Source organism: Scyliorhinus torazame, chromosome 16 (genome assembly GCF_047496885.1).
Source record: "Scyliorhinus torazame isolate Kashiwa2021f chromosome 16, sScyTor2.1, whole genome shotgun sequence".
Lineage (NCBI taxonomy): Eukaryota > Metazoa > Chordata > Chondrichthyes > Carcharhiniformes > Scyliorhinidae > Scyliorhinus > Scyliorhinus torazame.
In genome coordinates, this window is record NC_092722.1 from 109818885 (window position 1) to 109839622 (window position 20738).

A 20738-nucleotide genomic window follows, 5' to 3' on the forward strand; every position below is an offset into this window, starting at 1 on the left:
GTTTGCAGGGGCTGTGTCAAACAGCTTTCTCTGAGGAAGAATCTGACAGGGTTACCATGTAAACTATGGCCTTTTGATGAGGATGTGGAGACTTCCTCAGAGACCAGTGTATGGAGAGTGCGCAGTAGTCCATCAAATTGTGATCCATCCTGGTTATCGCAGGGAAATTTTAAGAATTGCCCATGAGATTCCAATAGCAGGCCACTTCAAAATAAAGAAAACTCAGGCCACGATGATCTGAAACTTCGATTGGCCAGGACTGCATGGGGATGTAGTGAAATATTGTAAGACCTGTCACACCTGTCAGCCAGTTGGGAAGCCCCAACTGTTGATTAGATCTGGGACATTGATCCCAATACCTGCTTTTGGTTAACTATTTAGTCGGTTTCTGGTGTATTGTGTGGGACCTATACACAAGACTAAAACCGGGATTCAATATCTTTCAATTATTATGGATCTATCCACCAAATTCCCAAAGGCAATCCCCTTGAGGAAAATCACTGCAAAGGTGATAATTCATGAGTTAATTGGTTTCTCCACCAGGTATGGGTTGCCCAAAGAGATGAAATTTGATCCTTGATCAGATTGTATGTTGCACATATTCAAGGAGGCAGTGCATAGTTTGGGGATGAAACAAATTTGTTCATCTGCCTATCATCCCCAGTCCCAAGGAACGTTGGAGAGATTCCATCACACCCTAAAAGCATGATCAGGATCAATTGTCCAAAATATCCTGAAGATTATGATAAAGGAGTTTCACCATCAGAGAAACATCCAACAATGTATGGGATTTAATCCTTTTGGGTTGGTCTCTGGGCATGAAGCGTGGGGCCCACGTAAATTAATCAAAGAAAGAAGCAATGCCAGAAAGAGGAAATCATGGGCGCAATGCAACGGGAAATGTCTCAGTGTCATATCAGGTGCAACTTCCTGAGTGCATCCCAACAGTTTGGCAGAGCTGGGAGAGAAGTGCGGTTTAGAACAGCATGAAGGGTTTAGGTCCCTGCAGGTTTTGCAAGGAAGGTTTTCCCGACCTCCCCAAGAAGACCGGCCTCCTCGCTGTTGGGAGGTGGTACTGTCGGCCGGGGGGTGGGGTCGGCGATTTATAGGAGGATTCTGGAAGAGGATAGGGTGTCTCTAGAGGGGGTTAAGGTGAAATGGGAGGAAGAGCTGTGGAGGGGGAGGGGCGATAGAAGAGGGACTGTGGTGTGAGGTGCTGCGAAGGGTGACTGCCTCAACCTCGTGCGTGAGGTTGGGGCTGATACAATTGAAGGTCGTGTATAGGGCGCACATCACAAAATCAAGGATGAGCCGGCTGTTTGAGGGGCGGAGGATGTTTGTGATCAGTGTGGGAGGGGCCCCGCAAACCAGGTTCATATGTTTTGGTCCTACCCGAAGCTGGAAAGGTATTGAGGGAGGTATTTAGCACTATCTCGGGCGTGTTGCATATGGATGTGGAATCCAATCCCCGAGAAGCTATTTTTAAGGGGCCGGACTGGCTCGATTTGCAGGCGGGTGCGGGAGCAGATGTTTTAGCCTTCGTCTTGCTGATCGTGAAGGCGGGTCCTGCTGGGGTGGAGGTCAGTATCTCAGGATGGTGGGGGGCACTGCTGGAGCTTTTGACACTGGAGAAAGTGAAGTTTGAGCTGGGTGGGGGAGGGTGGTGACGAAGGAAAGGTTCTACAATTCTTGGGGTTTGTTTATTAGGCATTTTCGGGAGTTAGTTGCTGTTGAATGCCACGGGGTGGGAGAGAGGGGGGGGCTTGTTTGTTTGTTTTTCATTTTTGATTTACGAGTTGGTGAATAAGGTTTTACATTGTTGGGGTTCTTTTGTTGTTGTTTCCTTTTTTTCGTATGGCGAAAATGATGAAAATATGGCGAATAAAAATACTTTTTAAAATAAGGTATGGGGGTAAAGAGAAAAAGATTAATAAAATTAATGTAAGCCCCTTATAGTCAAAAACGGGGGAATTCATAACAGGAAACAAAGAAATGGCTGAGGAACTAAATTTGTACTTTCCTTCTGTGTTCACAAAGGAAAACATGAGTAATGTGGAAGTTCTGAGAAGCACAAGTTTTCGTAAGGAGATGAAGGAAATTAGTATTAGCAAAGAAATGGTTTTGAGGAAATTAATGGGGTTAAAGGAGGACAAATATCCAAGGCCCAATAAGCTTCATCCCAGAGTACTTAAGGAAGTGGCTCTAGAAATAGCAGATCCATTGGTCGTCAATTTCCAAAATTCTTTGGGCTCTGGAATAATTACGACAGATTGGAGGGTATCGAATATAACCCTGCTATTCAAAAAGGGAGGTAGAGAGAAAACAGGAAACTATAGGCCAGTGAGCCTAAAGTCAGTAGTAGGGAGGTTGTTGGAGTCCATTATCAAGGATTGCATAGCACAGCCTTTGGAAAGCAGTGGTGTAATCAGCCAAAGTCAGCATGAATTTACGAAAGGAAAACCATGCTTGACAAATCTACTAGAATTATTTGAAGATGTAACTAGTTGACCAGGGAGAACCAGTGGATGTGATTTATTTAGACTTTCCGAAGGCTTTCGGCAAGGTCTCACATAGCAGATTAATATGTAAAGTTACAGCGCATAGGATTACGGGTAGTGTCTTGAGACGGATAGAACATTGGTTAGCAGACAGGAAGCAAAAAGTTGGAATAAGTGGGTCTTATTCTGATTGGCAGGCAGTTACTAGTGGGGTACCACAGATATCTGTGCTAGGACCCCAACTGTTCACATTATGTATCAATGATTTGGATGAGGGAACGAAATGTATTGTCTCCAAATTTGCATATGTTACAAAGGAGGGTGAGCTGTGAGGAGGACGCAGAGATGTTTCAGCAGAATTTGGACAGGCTGAGTGAGTGGACACATGCATGGCAGATGCAGTATAATGTGGATAAATGTGAGGTTATCCACTTCGGTAGCAAAAATAGGAAGGAAGATTATCATTTGAATGGGTGTAAATTGAAAGAGGTGGATTTCAGCGAGACCTTGGTGCCCTCTGCATCAGTCGCTGAAAGTAAGCGTGCAGGTACAAAAGGCAGTAGAGAAGGCAAATGGTATGTTGGCCTTCAAAATGAGAGGATTTGAGTATAGGGAGATGTTTTACTGCAACTGTATAGGGCATTGGTGAGGCCTCACCTGGAGTATTGTGTGCAGTTTTAGTGTCCTTATCTGAGGAAGGATGTTCTTGCTATGGAGGGTGCTGCGAAGGTTTACCAGGCTGATTCCTGGGATGGGAGGACTGTTATATGAGGAGAGACTAAATCAGTTAGGATTATATTCATTGGAGTTTAGAAGAGGGGATCTCATAGAAACTTACAAAATTCTAACAGGATCAGACAGGGTAGTTTCAGAAAGAATATTCCAGAGTCCAGAACTAGGAGTCAGAGTTTGAGGATAAGGGGTAAACCTTTTAGGACTGAGGTGAGGAGAAATTTCTTCACCCAGAGAGTGGTGAGTCTGGGGAATTCACTACCTTAGAAAGTAGTTGAGGCCACCCTGCCCCCCACCCCCCCAACTCCCTCCCCCGGGAGCTCCAAGGGAGACCACCATCGAGTCATTACAGCTGTCAACTCACCCTCCACCAGAGACACATACATTGGTGGGAGACATTAGTGCACATGCTCTGGGGCACAATCTGGTGAGCACCACACAGGTGCAGATGCACAGGTGGTGGAGACAGGAAGATCAAAGAGGGTCAGTAGTCGGCGGTCTGCTGAGTTCCAGTCAGATGCTGAGCCTCTGGGCAAGGTTACCCAGAGCTGATGCCGATGCTAGGGCATGGCCTGAGAGTCAGGAAAACTCCGGCGAGTGTAAAGCCGAATTGAGGAGTCCCAAATGCTCCGGGCACACAAGATGGTGCAGGCAATGTGTGACACCGAGGCCAACACTGCTAGGATAGTGACCGCAGTGGATAGCCTGCAGCACGAGGTCAGCATCATGAGTGATGGTGTCCAAGGTGTGGCTCAGTCGCAGCGACCATGGCTGAGGGATCAGCATTATGTCACGGTCACTGAGGGACGTGTCCCAAACACAGGTGGACATTGCCGAGGCACTTCAGAGCATGGGCCAGGTGCAGATGGACATTGCCGTGGCTCTCCGGAGTATGTCCCAGTAACTGAGGACCATCGTGGAAGGGGTCGACACCATGGTGCAGACAACGGGAAGCTGCCAGAACCGGCAGAGCCGGATGATACAGGGGACTCAGAAGCTCATTCCAGCTGCCCCTCCGTCTCATGGAGACCCTCAGAGCCCTAGGGGCACTGTTCAGGAGGAGGGAGCGATGGGAGGCCCACCTGGTGTCTGTCATCAGGGAGCCGACAGCAGTCTCATAGAAACATAGAAATTAGGAGCAGGAGGAGGCCATTCGGTCCAGGCAGAACAGGGTGGCACGGCGATGTCAGTGAAACCAGTAAGTTGGTTGGGGCCCTCTGGCTGTAGGCCCCCCAAAGGACGCCAATCAAGAGCACCCAAAGGCCACAGAGCACAAGAAACAGCAGGCGGCCTCCAGCTTTGATGTACATCCTGGGATACACCAAGAGGTTGCGGCAGAGCATGGAAGGTGGAGAAGATTGAGGAGCATTGAGCGGGCACAGGGCGGAGGGGGGTGAGGGAAGGTGTGCCAAGTGCGCAAGGACACGGTTCGCACCGTCTCCTTGTTGTGATGGAGCCTCCTGCAGCACATGCTGTCCGTCATCTCCTCGTACAACTAATGACGCCTGTGTACCTTGGGCTGTCGCCAGTGACCCCTCTAGGTCCCTCCTCAGCCTGATGGGCAGCCGGGTCTGCAGGCTGTGCGGCGGTCCCCTGCACATGGGGTGACACCTCCAGCCTGCATCGATGCTGCTGCTGCCTTCTCCGGCATCTGGCTGCCTGGGCTGCCATCAGCACCGCGAGAGCTGCAGCTGCGGGATTAATAACACCATATATCTTGCTGCAAAGAATTGGTGAACTGACAATCAGTTAGGGCTTCCACCCACGGAATGTCATATCTCCCGAGAATCCCCCACCCTTACAGTGTCCCACCTCCTGAGCAGCTCTCACAGTACCATCCACCGAGCCAGTTGTGCTGGAGAACCCCGCTCTGCACACTCACCCCAGCTATAGCAGGAGCCCCTAGACCCCAGACTGCTGCCACAAACACTCGGGAGACCGTGCTCAGGTACCCTCCCCTGATCTACAAACTCCCCCTCTGGTAGCGGGCATATCCCCAGTGCTGAAGTCCAACTCTTAGGTGTTTGATTGTTGGCTGCTGCCTCTGTGGTGTTGACGCCACCAGGGTTCATGCAAAGTCTCCAGGCCTCACAGTTTGCTTGGAATGCTAGGCAATAAAACCCGTCTGAGACATGGCATGTGTACCCATCCACGTGTCGTGACCCTGGGTTTGAAAATGACTGAACTAGATAGAAGGATGCGCCATCGTATATGTCATATAAATATGCTAAAGCCTTGCTATGACTTGGAAATTAGTCTGACCAGCAACTGTACTTTTGGTTATGAAAAAAAGAGAAGAATATGGATACAATTAAGCAGTCAGAAGGTTCTCCGATCAAACCCCCACCTGCGGGACTTCCGGGTGCGGCGATGACCAGCTGAGTCGCACGTTTTGGCAGCTCCCTGTGAAACGGACTTTTGGGCTCTTGATAGGAGCCCCAACGGCAATTTTGACGGCTAAAAACACTGTGCGGTAAACCAGAAGGGAATCCCCCCTGGATACGGATGGAAAAAGGAGGAGAGAGTGGCCAGATTGCAGTGGATCCTTTAGAACAGCGGCAAGGAAGGCAAGCAAAAACCAAAATGGCGTCGGAAGGTGGCAGTTTAACATGGGGCCCTGAACAACAAGAGTTCTTGAAATGCTGTGTGGAAGAGATCAAAAAGGAAATGAAGAAAGAGCTGTTGGCCCCGATACTACAGGCGATCGAAGGGCTAAAGGAGGAACAAAAGACCCAGGAGCGGGAGAAATTCCCAGAGCCATAGTGGTGAGATTCCTCCGTTTTAAGGATAGAGAAATGGTCCTTAGAAGGGCGAAGAAAACTCGGAGCAGTAAATGGGAGAACGCGGTGATCCGCGTTTATCAAGACTGAAGTGCGGAGGTGGCGAGAAGGAGGGCGAGCTTTAATCGGGCCAAGGCGGTGCTTCATAAAAAGAAGATAAAATTTGGAATGCTGCAACCGGCAAGACTGTGGGTCACATATCGAGGGAGGCACCACTACTTTGAGACGGCGGATGAAGCGTGGACTTTTATTGTGGAAGAAAAACTGGAATGAGCGGGTTATTAAAAAGAACGTTCGAACAAAGTGGTGGGGCGAATGTGGGGGGCAAAGAGGGGTTTTATGTACTAATCCTGCGATGTGGTAACTTTTCTCTCTCCCACAGGTGGTGATGGGGGGAGGAGGGGAGGTGGAGGAGATGGGGCGTTGGCCATTGGAGGCGGGGCCAAGGGAGAAGCGCGGGCTTGGTTCCCGCGCTATGATAATCATGGCGGGAATAGAGAAGCAGGAAGGAGGGGGCGTCGCACGGTGCGAGCCGAGGTCACGGGGGGAAGCCGAGGTCAGCCAGAGTTTGCTGACTTCTGGGAGCAACATGGGGGGAGTAATTACGCTAGCGGGGGATCTAGCGGGGGGGATGGGAGGGGGGAATTACTGGGTTGCTGCTGCTGGGGAGAGGGGGGAGCTGGTATGGGAGAGGATGGGCGGGGGGGCACCGCCTGGGGGAGAGACAGCTGCGTGGGAACCGGGTGAGGAGCTGGAAAAAGGTGATGGCTAATCGACAAGGGGGGGGGGGGGGGGGTAGGAAGCCCCCCAACTCGGCTGATCACGTGGAACGTGAGAGGGCTGAACGGGCCGAGAAAGAGGGCACGGGGACTCGCACACCTGAAGAAACTTAAGGCAGATGTGGTTATGTTACAGGAAACGCACCTGAAACTGATAGACCACGTTAGGCTACGCAAAGGATGGGTGGGGCAGGTGTTCCATTCGGGGCTAGATGCGAAAAACAGGGGGGTGGCTATATTAGTGGGGAAGCGGGTAATGTTCGAGTCAAAGACTATAGTGGCGGATAACGGGGGCAGATACGTGATGGTGAGTGGCAAACTACAGGGGGAGACGGTGGTTTTGGTAAACGTATATGCCCCGAACTGGGATGATGCCAATTTTATGAGGCGGATGCTAGGACGCATTCCGGACCTAGAGATGGGAAAGCTGATAATGGGGGGAGATTTTAATACGGTGTTGGAACCAGGGCTGGATAGGTCGAAGTCCAGGACTGGAAGGAGGCCGGCAGCAGCCAAGGTACTTAAAGATTTTATGGAGCAGATGGGAGGTGTAGACCCGTGGAGATTTAGCAGACCTAGGAGTAAGGAGTTCTCGTTTTTCTCCTATGTCCATAAAGTCTACTCGCGAATAGACTTTTTTGTGCTGGGTAGGGCATTGATCCCGAAGGTGAGGGGAATGGAGTATACGGCTATAGCCATTTCGGATCACGCTCCACACTGGGTGGACTTGGAGATAGGGGAGGAAACAGGAGGGCGCCCACCCTGGAGAATGAACATGGGACTAATGGCAGATGAGGGGGTGTGTCTAAGGGTGAGGGGGTGCATTGAAAAGTACTTGGAACTCAATGATAATGGGGAGGTCCAGGTGGGAGTGGTCTGGGAGGCGTTGAAGGCGGTGGTTAGAGGGGAGCTGATATCAATAAGGGCACATAAAGGGAAGCAGGAGAGTAAGGAACGGGAGCGGTTGCTGCAAGAACTTTTGAGGGTGGACAGACAATATGCGGAAGCACCGGAGGAGGGACTGTACAGGGAAAGGCAAAGGCTACATGTAGAATTTGACTTGCTGACTACAGGCACTGCAGAGGCACAATGGAGGAAGGCACAGGGTGGACAGTACGAATATGGGGAGAAGGCGAGCATGTTGCTGGCACACCAATTGAGGAAAAGGGGAGCAGCAAGGGAAATAGGGGGAGTGAGGGATGAGGAAGGAGAGATGGAGCGGGGAGCGGAGAGAGTGAATGGAGTGTTCAAGACATTTTATAAAAAATTATATGAAGCTCAACCCCCGGATGGGAGGGAGAGTATGATGGGCTTCTTGGATCGGCTGGAATTTCCCAAGGTGGAAGAGCAGGAAAGGGTGGGACTGGGAGCACAGATCGAGGTAGAAGAAGTGGTGAAAGGAATTAGGAGCATGCAGGCGGGAAAGGCCCCGGGACCGGATGGATTCCCAGTCGAATTCTATAGAAAATATGTGGACTTGCTCGCCCCGGTACTGACGAGGACCTTTAATGAGGCAAAGGAAAGGGGACAACTGCCCCCGACTACGTCTGAAGCAACGATATCGCTTCTCTTAAAGAAGGAAAAGGACCCGCTACAATGCGGGTCCTATAGACCTATTTCCCTCCTAAATGTAGATGCCAAGGTCCTGGCCAAGGTAATGGCAATGAGAATAGAGGAATGTGTCCCGGGGGTGGTCCACGAGGACCAAACTGGGTTTGTGAAGGGGAGACAGCTGAACACGAATATACGGAGGTTGTTAGGGGTAATGATGATGGCCCCACCAGAGGGAGAAACGGAGATAGTAGTGGCGATGGATGCCGAGAAAGCATTTGATAGAGTAGAGTGGGATTATTTGTGGGAGGTGTTGAGGAGATTTGGTTTTGGAGAGGGGTATGTTAGATGGGTGCAGCTGTTGTATAGGGCCCCAGTGGCGAGCGTGGTCACGAATGGACGGGGATCTGCATATTTTCGGCTCCATAGAGGGACAAGGCAGGGATGCCCTCTGTCCCCATTATTGTTTGCACTGGCGATTGAGCCCCTGGCGATAGCGTTGAGGGGTTCCAAGAAGTGGAGGGGAGTACTTAGGGGAGGAGAAGAGCACCGGGTATCTTTGTATGCGGACGATTTGCTACTATACGTGGCGGACCCGGCGGAGGGGATGCCAGAAATAATGCGGATACTTGGGGAGTTTGGGGATTTTTCAGGGTATAAATTGAACATGGGGAAAAGTGAGTTGTTTGTGGTGCATCCAGGGGAGCAGAGTAGAGAAATAGAGGACCTACCGTTGAGGAAGGTAACAAGGGACTTTCGTTACCTGGGGATCCAGATAGCTAAGAATTGGGGCCCATTGCATAGGTTAAATTTAACGCGGTTGGTGGAACAGATGGAGGAGGATTTCAAGAGATGGGATATTGTATCCCTGTCAATGGCAGGGAGGGTGCAGGCGGTTAAGATGGTGGTCCTCCCGAGATTCCTCTTTGTGTTTCAGTGCCTCCCGGTGGTGATCACAAAGGCTTTTTTAAAAAGGATTGAAAAGAGCATCATGGGTTTTGTGTGGGCCGGGAAGACCCCGCGAGTGAGGAAGGGATTCTTACAGCGTAGCAGGGATAGGGGGGGCTGGCACTACCGAGCCTAAGTGAGTATTATTGGGCCGCTAATATTTCAATGGTGAGTAAGTGGATGGGAGAGGAGGAGGGAGCGGCGTGGAAGAGTTTAGAGAGGGCGTCCTGTAGGGGGACTAGCCTACAGGCTATGGTGACAGCCCCATTGCCGTTCTCACCGAGGAACTACACCACAAGCCCGGTGGTGGTGGCTACACTGAAGATTTGGGGACAGTGGAGATGGCATAGGGGAAAGACTGGAGCCTTGGGGGGGTCCCCGATAAGAAACAACCATAGGTTTGCCCCGGGGGGAATGGATGGGGGATATGGAATGTGGCAAAGAGCAGGAATAACGCAACTGAAAGATCTGTTTATGGATGGGAAGTTCGCGAGTCTGGGAGCGCTGACCGAGAAATATGGGTTGCCCCAAGGGAATGCATTCAGGTATATGCAACTGAGGGCTTTTGCGAGGCAACAGGTGAGGGAATTCCCGCAGCTCCCGACACAAGAGGTGCAGGACAGAGTGATCTCAAAGACATGGGTGGGGGATGGTAAGGTGTCAGATATATATAGGGAAATGAGGGACGAAGGGGAGACTATGGTAGATGAACTAAAAGGGAAATGGGAAGAAGAGCTGGGGGAGGAGATTGAGGAGGGGCTGTGGGCAGATGCCCTAAGCAGGGTAAACCCGTTGTCCTCGTGTGCCAGGCTAAGCCTGATTCAGTTTAAGGTATTACACAGGGCACATATGACTGGAGCACGGCTCAGTAAATTTTTTGGGGTGGAGGATAGGTGTGCGAGGTGCTCGAGAAGCCCAGCGAATCATACCCATATGTTTTGGTCATGCCCGGCACTACAGGGGTTTTGGATGGGGGTGACAAAGGTGCTTTCAAAAGTAGTAGGAGTCCGGGTCGAACCAAGCTGGGGGTTGGCTATATTTGGGGTTGCACAAGAGCCGGGAGTGCAGGAGGCGAGAGAAGCCGATGTTTTGGCCTTTGCGTCCCTAGTAGCCCGGCGCAGGATATTGCTAATGTGGAAAGAAGCCAAGCCCCCGGGGGTGGAGACCTGGATAAATGACATGGCGGGGTTTATAAAGCTAGAGCGGATTAAGTTCGTCCTAAGGGGGTCGGCTCAAGGGTTCACCAGGCGGTGGCAACCGTTCGTCGAATACCTCGCAGAAAGATAGACGGAATGGGAAAAAGAAGGCAGCAGCAGCAGCCCAGGATCGGGGGGGGGGGCGGGGGGGGGGGGGGGGGGGGGGAACCAGAAGGACTCTCAGGGTTGTTAATATATACTGTATAGTATGTATAGGTCGTTGCTACAGATAATTATATATTGGACTGTTAAATTATATTTTTGGAGAGTGTTACTTGTGACAAGGCAGTTGCCAATTAGGGCTAGTTTTCATTTTTGTTATTTATTATTTATTCATTTTTTGTTTATAAAATAGGTCATTGTTATTTGTGTTGTTATAATATTGTGTAAAGGATGCACAATGTACTGTGTTGGTTGACCAAAAATTTTCAATAAAATATTTAATTTAAAAAAAACCCCACCTGCAACATCTGCCAATAGTGTCAGGAAATTTAGACAGAATGTTACCAGATCTTCCAAAAGTGACACAACCAAACTGTTCATGAAGTACACTGTGATATGTAGTGATAAACCAGTGCGGACGTCCTTATTTCAACATGACGATGATGTGAGAAATGCTTTTTAAGATGAGGAATGCTTCTGCTGCAGTTGTTATTGAAAATATGGAAAGATGTGTCATTTGAAACATGGAAGTCTGGCAATATCTTGTTGCTAACATTTGGTTGTGTTTTTTCACGCTGCGTGTCCTGATAGGCCTTTTCGTACTGTGATTGGAAGCTGCTTAAGTGCGCCAGACAAGACTGGTGTGCCCACTTGGCATCATCCACCTCTCCGTCCTTTGCTGCTAACTTCCTTCTTAATTCTAGGTTCTCTTTCTCTATCTCGTTCACATCAACCTTACTCATTCGATGTGCCTCCTCTATCTCTTTACGGAGCGTCCGAACGACCTCCTCTGTGCCTCGCAATTGTGCCAAACAGGACACGATTGCCATCGGCTTGAGAGCTTTTCCCAAGCTTTTCTTATGGATTTCGCTCAGATTCTCCCACCAAGTATGTCCTATACTCCCGGGACCTGTTTCCTCATTTTCACAGAATTCGCTCCAAAGGGGCCATCCTTTCCCTTTGAGGTACTTTCTGATTTCCTCTTCCCAAACGGGACACTGTCCTACTCTACTGCTGGTCGCTGCGACCACAAATTCTTCGGGGTTCATGAGGCATTGCATTGCTGCATTGCCATCTTTCCTCTCTGAATACTTCTCTTAAAATTTGGAACAAGGGGTATTAAGGCGGTGCTGTAATTACGGGTACGGCTTTCGCTATTTTCCGGAATACAAATTCCCAACAGTTTTGTCGCAACAAAAATCTATTAGTTTACCTTATCGCCCTGTTGGTTATGCATGCATTAACACACTTCCGAATTATGAGGATTGATCAGAACTGCTTGAACACTTGTGGTTTTTCTGTTCCCAATTGGATTTCTAATTCAAATTTTTGGGTTCTCCCGGAGTGGTTAAGCCACTTCTAGGTCGGGTCCCCTCAGGATGTCGCCAGTAATATGTTGCTAACTTTTGGTTGGTTCAATTGGCTCTGTTTTATAACCTTTGCTCTAGAGTCGCCAGGTATCTTTATGATACCGCCACGAGGTTCAAGTTCAAGTAATGATCAATAACTCAACACACCAATTAGGAAGATTCAAATCAATACACATTCATGTAAATCGCTACTCATGCATAAACTCTACTTTCTCGGCTATTTCTATCACTAACAGGCCTATACTTAGCTTCGGACTGGCCCACCAGGTCAGGGGAACAAATGGCCTTTCGTTCAGGTTCTGAGTCTGCAGGATTCAAAAGCTGGTATGGACTGGTAGCTAGGAGTGCCTATCTTGTAGCGAGCATTGACTTGAGACTTACTTGCTTGGAGGCCGCCGGACAGTTCACTCTCAGGGGTTGCTTCGCGTTGCTGAGTGACCCTGTCAAGAAGGACGATTTGAACTTGGGGGCTTTACTTTATAGTCCCCAGGGGCTTCCCGCCCTTCGGGGCGGACCCCATACCTGGTTTCAAATGATTGGACTTCGTTCCAATCACTTGGTTCGATTTCTCCAATGGGAGTGGTTCCCTGATCGTTGGGCGGTCTTTAAGTGTCCGTTAACCTCTTTTGTGTTGGCTCCTGCTGGCGCCGAGGAGGCTGGCTTGGCCTTATTTACCTTAAAATGTTTTGATTGTTCCCGGGGATCGCTCATTAATATGTAGATGGCTGCTACATTACTATGCAGATGGCTGCTGGTTTCGGTGCTGTCTGGTTGTTTTGCAGGTTCCAATATACATGATTTCTGTATTTGCTAGTCTTTGCCTGTGTTGGCTGAATTTCCCTTCACCCTTTGCGGTTCTCAATTTTAAGTCGGGAAGTGGCCAACTCAGGTGGCTACAATCTGGTCTGAGAGAAACATGAGAGAATCCAGGGCAAGATCCCACAAAGGGTTAACAGCAGCTGCAAAGAGCAGGATTGTAAAATGCAGATATCCTTGGTCAAGCAGGCTTAGCAAACAAGACAAACAAGATTTTGAATGAAGCCAAAAACAATGGCTCACACCTTCATTGAAAGTAACTATCTTAGTAAACACCTGGAAAAGCATGGATGAGGTTCAGTTGAATTTGGTGAGAATTCTAGGTGTGAAAATTGGGTAATACCAGGTAAATTAAAGAAAACTGGAGACTATCAGTCTACGAGAAACATAATTTAAAGCCAAAATCAAAGTCAAAATTATGAGCTGAGGACACAATTGGAAAATAAAACTATAGAAATGACAGTAATTAAAAGTAACACCTCTTGAAGTCAAAACATTTTGAACATCACAAAGGACACAATGTAATCAGATCTATGAGATGAGGTTATGTCAAAATGAATACTTAGTTGGATTAGAATGTTTAGATCAAAGCTACTTTTTACAATCAAAGAGAATCAAGAGTTACTTTACAATAAAGTCACAAAAACTAGATAACTGTTAGAAAAATATATAAACCCCAAGAGAGGGAACAGCCAGCAGAGCCAGCTCTCATAGTTCGGTACATGGGAAAGATAGGACACAGCAACCGAGCTCATCAGCGAATACATCTAAAGAAGACCAGATTTTAAAAAGAAGATTGATTGTCAAGTTGGGCCTGAAGGTCCTTTCAACCATCCAGAAGGATCCAGAAGCAAGATCTTTTTACTTTTCTTTAAAGACAGTGATTGCATCTTTTAAAAAGAAAAAAATATATAATAAAATAACTTAAAAGTTTTAACCTGAAACAGTGGTTATTAGCCTACTTTACTTACTTAGCAACTCAGGGCACAGGATATCAATGCTACTGAGGGGTAAGTAGGTAAAAGCCGTCAGTGAAGGTATGAGTTATACCGGGGGATAACTTGAAAATATAGTTTGACCTGAATAGCATCGGAGTCGGGGAGTGGAATCCCTGGTCACCATTTAGAATATTGACCCTTTTTTGGTATAGGGGGAATTCTAAGAATAGTGGTGAGTTTTTAAACTTCAAGTCCAATGGCTAATCAATTGGGAATTGATGGATTACATAACTGGTGCTATATATTGATGATCCATTGATTTATAATAACATCAGAAAGAACATCTGAAACACCTATATGCCCCATTTGATAAATTTTAAGGGGCAAATCTGGTGATCAATTTGGCAAAGAGCGAGTGCTAAGGTCACCTATCTGGGACATGTTGTGGGACAAGGTAAAGTCATTATAGACTTTCTTGTTCAAAAAACGAAAAGCAAAATGTTATGGTTCTTAGGAATGTCTGCCCTGATAATCGGAGCGGGCTCAAGCATTTCCTCCAATTGATTGCAAACCCTTTATTCTTTTGTGTGCTTTATCAGGCACCAGTTTCCTGCCTAAATGTTGAATAAATATCACAGTGACAGGATTTGGCATGCTAGATAAGTTCTGTTAAGTTAGTAAATAAGAGCTTGTGTACTTCTGTCAAGTAATATGATAAAGGGAACATGAGAAGAGACATCTAGGAGCGTGCAAAAATGAGGGACAGGATAAGACCATGCTGTTCATTGACCTTGTCCTATACATTCGCGTTGTAACTTAACAACATGTCCACCATCATCTTCCACCACCCGCTACACTCCCATTAACCAAGTAATCACGTGCAACAAGCAAAACAAAAGAGCCCCAAAAAATCCTCGGACAGCGGAAGGGAAGCAAAATTAGGACATTTCTTTCTGATCCTCCGTGGGTTCTTAAAGGCACAGTGGTCCGGAGACAGATTGACCAGCACTCCACCTTCACAAAGTGATGTCAGCCATGGTAGGGAACTGAACCTGCAACTTTTTTTAATGCCGGCAACTTGTTTCAAAAGGTCAACAACTCTCTGCAATTAAAGAAGACCTCCGACCATCCAAACTAGTTCTGTGTTTAAGCAACCGAGGAGCACGTCCCTTGGTCCTCCCTAATCTCTTTATCTTCAATAGCTTATCCATTCGGATCAAATTGAATCCTTTCATTATTTTGACAATCTCAATTCAAATCTTCTCAAAAGTCTATGCTGTTCTAGAAAGGATTAATGTCTGGACATCTAAAATTTCTGCAACTGATTGGAGGAGCCTGTTTTCAATGTTATCTGTTCCCCATTTGTGTGGTTTGAATGCTGTACTTGCGCCGTTATCTTGATATGTAGCATGGTTTCATCAAGTAACTTCCACTAGTCTCCTGGCAAAATAATGTTGTTTTAATGGTTATTTTCAAAATGGTCTACAGATTTGTTGCATTGCGATGCAGTGCATTCATTCTTAAACTACTGCTGACACATATGCAAATATACTGAAAATGACAGGTGACGTAAAAGGTTAAAGCAGCAATATGTGGTATCGCTAAGTGCCAGGATAAAACACTCGAGGGCATCCGGCATTAGCAGAGCTCAGCCACCATTCTCTCTGCCACTGTATATACAATAGTTTGCACGTTAACGTTAAAGGTAAGTTTTAACAAAAGCTTGTTTGATATTTCTGAAGGAAAGAAACATTGCTAAGACAAAAAGTATATTATATGCGTAATATGTTTATATTAACGCTATTATCTAAGTGACGGAGGGATGATTGGGGGTGGGGAAGAGACAGCAAGGATGGAGGAGGAGTGAAGCTGCAAAGCATTAGGCTGCATTTTGTATTTCATTAATATTTCCTACTTGCAGAACTAGACCAGTTCTCAAGATTTCACATTTCACCTAGGTTACAATAGGTGATGACATCTGTTGTGATGACATCATAAAAGACCATAGTAACTACAAAACCTATTCCCTCTAAATTACATTGGCTTTAAGACATGCCAAGGTATTTCAAATTCAGTTGGTTCACAAGAAGACTAAGGAAGCTGAGAAAACCAAGAAGGAGTCCATCTTTTTCAGTTTTGCTCCAATTTATACTAAGGAAAATTCAAAACGCCCCCGAGTATGAAAGAGTAAATGACATTGACCTTGAAGAAAAACCCCTTACTGTGGCTGAACAGCTACAACTTGGGCGCTACTGACACTGAGGAAGAGAGAAAACTGGTACCTGATCTTCATGTAGCTAATAATGGCCTTGCCTTGGTCGACTGTGAAGAATTCTCTGCGATCACTCTTTTCTAACCTTGACAGAACAACTTCAGCCATGACTTTCTTGAGCTCTTTTAAATTATCCAGCAACGGCAAGTGTTTCTCTATAATAAAACACAGCACTGAGTGAGCGACCAACTGACTTAGAAGATATTCCATTTCATATAAAATAAGAAGCATTAAGCCGGGAGTAACAACCAATTTTTGAAAGCTTGTTTTATCTACCATCAAATTAAAGATGTTACCTTTGCATATGTGGCATGAAAATCGTATTGATTAAATTATCATGCAGCAACATTGGCATGATCATAATCTTTCCACTGGTCTTAACCAGTTGCTCTATTTGGAATGTTCGTTTCCGACAGTTAAATGTCAAGAGGTGAAACCTACATAAAATAATTTGCTTGATCTCTCCCTGATGAGAATCCAGACAGTGGTTCAGCCACACAAACAAGAGGTTCCTAGGTTTAATTCTCAGTTGGTCTTGGGCACATCATTAGTAAGGGTGGTACAATGTGCTTCAACACCATTCAGGGAGGGGAGAAGTTGGCCAGGGATCCTGCTCCTAATTCCTATTTAGTGAGCCTGCTGGAATATGCATTTATGCATATGAGGTCAGCACTGGACTTGTCTCTAAAGTCTCCATAGTCCAACAGCTGAACATTCATTGTTGAGATTCTTAATGGCCACTTGGGTAAGGTACCAGAGGCCACCAAGTGACTGAAATGCTACTTCAGCAATGAATGAAGATCTTCACAAGATATGAGGAGCAACAAGAAGGAAGTAAGGGTGATAAAGGAAGCAAGTGTCACTATTTAAAAATTCTTAGGTGGTATCACTTTGACTGTCAGAAGGTTGTAGGTTCAAAACACACTCGAGACCTAAACAAAATCTAGGCTGCCACTCCACTGTTCTACTGAAGGAGTACTGCACTATTGAAGAAGCCATCTTTCAGACAATACCAAGGTGCTGACTGCACTTTCAGATGTTTCCAGATGAGACACTGTGTGGTCTACAACACCAAAACCAACAAGCCCATCTTCTCAACACAACTCTCTCCAATCACATCTAATTGCCCTTTAAATCCATTTATACCTCTGCCTCAGTGACCTTTTCTAGTAACTTATTCCATGACTTGATTCCATTTATGTGGAGGAAGATCTCTCCAACTTTGCTTCTTACTTCTAAATTCCCCATTTTTTTTTCTCTTTTCAAACAGTCTTCCTAACAATCAACTATACAGTTTGTACAGATTTTTCTCCTTTTTCACCCCCCGCTCCCCATCACCCACCCCCCTGCGACGAACAGCTCCTCAACCACGGTCACAAACATCCCCCACCTTTCTCAAACTCCCCTGCTGAGCCCCTTAACTCATACTTTATCTTCACTCACCACAGGAGGTCATAAGGTCACCCAACCATGCTGCTACCCCCGGTGGCAAAGCCGACCGCCACTCCAGCAAAATTTGTCACCGTGCAATCAGAGAGGCGAAGGCCAAGACATCGGCCTTCCTCCTTCCCATGAGTTCCGGCTTCTCTGAAACCCCAAATATCGCCACCAAAGGGTCAGGAGGTTTCACTCCCTCCTCCACTATCCTGGCTAAGACCACAAACACTCCCACCCAGAATCTTCCCAATTTTTCACAACCCCAAAACATGTGCGCATGATTCGCTGGCCCCCGCCCACACCTCTCACACTCATCTGCTACCCCCTGAAAGAACCAACTCATTCTCGCCCGAGTCATATGCACCCTGTGCACCACCTTAAACTGTATCAGGCTCATCCTTGCACAAGAGGTGGTCCCGTTTACCCTTCGCAGTGCCTCACTCCATACTCCCCAATTGATCTCCATTCCCAACTCCGCTTCCCATTTTTCCTTGATCTTCACCACCCGCTCGCCTCCCTGCTCCCCAGCCACTTAAATATATCCCCAATTCTTCCCCCCCCTTCCACATCCGGAAGCAGCAGTCGCTCCAGCAGGGTGTATCCCGGCAATCATGGGAACCTCTTCCAGACCTTTCGTGCAAAGTTCCTAACCTGTAGATACCTGAACTCACTACCCCATGGCAGCTCTACCCTCTCCTTGGCTCCTCCAGACTGGCAAACCCTTCCTCCAAATAAAAATCCCTCACCTTGACCAGCCCCACTTCCTTCCACCTCCTGTATACACTATCCACCCCCCCCCCCGGCTCAAACCCATGATTCTCACACAGCGGCGTTAGCACCGACATCCCTTCCATCCTAAAATACCTCCTCAGCTGATTCCATATCTTCACCGTGGACTGCACCACTGGGCTCCCTGAATACCTACTCGGAGCCATTGGCAACGCTGCCGTCATCATAGCCCTCAAACTGACCCCTGACAAGATTCCTCCTCCATCCTAACCCACTCTACCCCTTCTCCTTCCCACAACTGTCGCACCTTGTCCACATTCGCTGCCCAATAATAACGAAGCAAATTTGGCAACGCCAACACCCTCTGCTGCCTCTTCCCCGCCCATACAAAGTCAGAGATGATTGTGTCCAGTTTCCGGAAAAAGGCCTTTGGTATAAAGATCGGGAGAGCCTGAAAGATAAACAAGAACCTCGGCAGAATATTCATTTTCACCACTTGGACCCTCCCCGCCAACGTTAAGTGCGGTGTATCCCATCTCTTAAGATCGTCCCTGGCCTCCTCCACCAGCTTCGTTAAGTTCCACTTATGGAGCCCCGTCCATTCCCTCGCTACCTGAATCCCCAAGTACCTAAACCTATACCTCGTTACCGTAAATGGCATCCCCCCTAAATTAGCCCACTGAGCCAACTCATTCACTGGGAATACCTCGCCTTTCTCTACATTCGGCTTGTGTCCTGGGAACCCTCCAAATCTCCCCAGCAGGCCCATAATCCTTCCCATACTCTCCAACGGATCCGAAACATACAGCAAGAGGTCATCGGCATAGAACGACACCCGATATTCCCTCTGTCCCCTCATTATCCCCTGCCACTCTGCCGACCCCCTGAGAGCCATCGCCAATGGCTCTATGGCCAGCGCAAACAGCAGGCTCCCCTGCCTCGTACCCCTGTGTAAGGCAAAGCTTTGTGAGCTCATATTATTCGTTCTTGGTGCCACATACAGCAACCGCACCCATGCCGCAAATCTCGGCCCAAACCCAAACCTTCCCAAAACTTCAAACAAGTACCGCCACTCCACCCGATCAAATGCTTTCTCCCCGTCCATGGGCACCACCACCTCCGGTACCAGAGCTCTCAGCGGATTCATCACCACATTCCACAGCCGTCTTATATTATTCGAGAGCTACCTGCCCTTCACGAAGCCTGTTTGATCTTCTGCAACCACCCTCGGGACACAATCCTCCATCCTCCCCGCCAACAACTTAGCCAATACTTTCACATCTGTGTTCAATGATGATATGGGTCTATACGACCCACATTCCACCGGATCCTTCCCTTTTGTTGGGATTAGTGTGATTACTGCCTGCTTTATCGTCTCAGCAACTCCCCCTTCTCCTGTGCTTCATTAAACGCCCCCAATTGATGTGGTACCAGGTCCGCCACAAATTCCTTATAAAATTCTGCCGGGTACCCATCCGGCCCAGGGGCCTTCCCCGACTTCATACCCCTGATACTATCCAGCACCTCCCTCAGCCCCAGGGGCTCCTCCAACGCCTGCCTCTTTGCTTCCTCCACCTGGGGAAATTGCAGCTCATCCAGAAACCACCCCATGTCCCCCTCCTCTCCTCCTGGGTCTGCCTCATAAAGTCCCTGGTAGTACTCTCTAAATGCCTCATTATCTTCCCTGGCTCTGACACCACATCACCAGCCCCAGTCCGGGTCTTCAATATTTCTCTGGACGTAGCCTGCCTCCGCAGCTGGTGTGCCAGCATGTGGTTCGCCTTCTCCCCATACTCGTATTGCACCCCTCTTGCCCTACGCAGTTGTCCTACCGCCCTCCCCATTGGCAGCCTGTTAAAATTGCCCCTGAAACATTTTCCTCCTCGCCAATCCCTCACAGTGGACACCCTCGAATATTCCCTGTCCACCTCCACTATCTCGCTCACTAGACGGTCATGTTCCGCCCTCCTTTCCTTATTCGCACAAATGAGATAATTTCTCCCCAGACCACTGCCTTCAGTGCTTCCCAAAAAATGCCCGCCAACACCTCCCCATTCTGATTGAACCCCACATAATCCCTAATCGCCAACCGCACCTTATCACAAAAACCTCCATCCGCCAACAACCCCGAGTCAAACCTCCACCCAGGCCTCTGCTCTCGTCCCATACTGAACCGAATATCCAGCCAGTGGGGTGCATGGTCCGAGATAACTATCCCCGCATTCTCTGCCCCCTCCACCCCAACCAAAATCTCCCGACTCACTACAAAGTAATCAATCCTCGAATACACCTTATAGACGTGTGAAAAAAAGGAATGCTCCCTTCCCCCTGGGTTCTGAAAGGGCCATGGATCCACCATACCCATCCTCTCTAAATTCCCCATTTTAACTAACTCCTGGTACTTGAACCCTTCAAACATCGGAAACAATTTATGAGACTTAATTTTGTCAAGTTCCTTCTTAACCTCAAAGGTGTCAGCCTTGACATGGAAGTAGCTCTCTTTCCTCTGTCACTCCAGAGAACTGAACAA

At 47.8% G+C, this 20738-nt stretch overlaps 1 protein-coding gene across 1 annotated transcript in view; it reads right to left on the bottom strand.

The window, feature by feature from the left end:
* cabcoco1 (ciliary associated calcium binding coiled-coil 1) overlaps positions 1-20738 on the bottom strand; it is a 229934-nt gene that overhangs the window by 144535 nt on the left and 64661 nt on the right. Inside the window, exon 4 of the mRNA XM_072478827.1 lies at positions 16053-16197. Within this exon, the coding sequence (XP_072334928.1) occupies positions 16053-16197 (145 nt within the window). The remainder of the gene's footprint in view (positions 1-16052; positions 16198-20738) is intronic.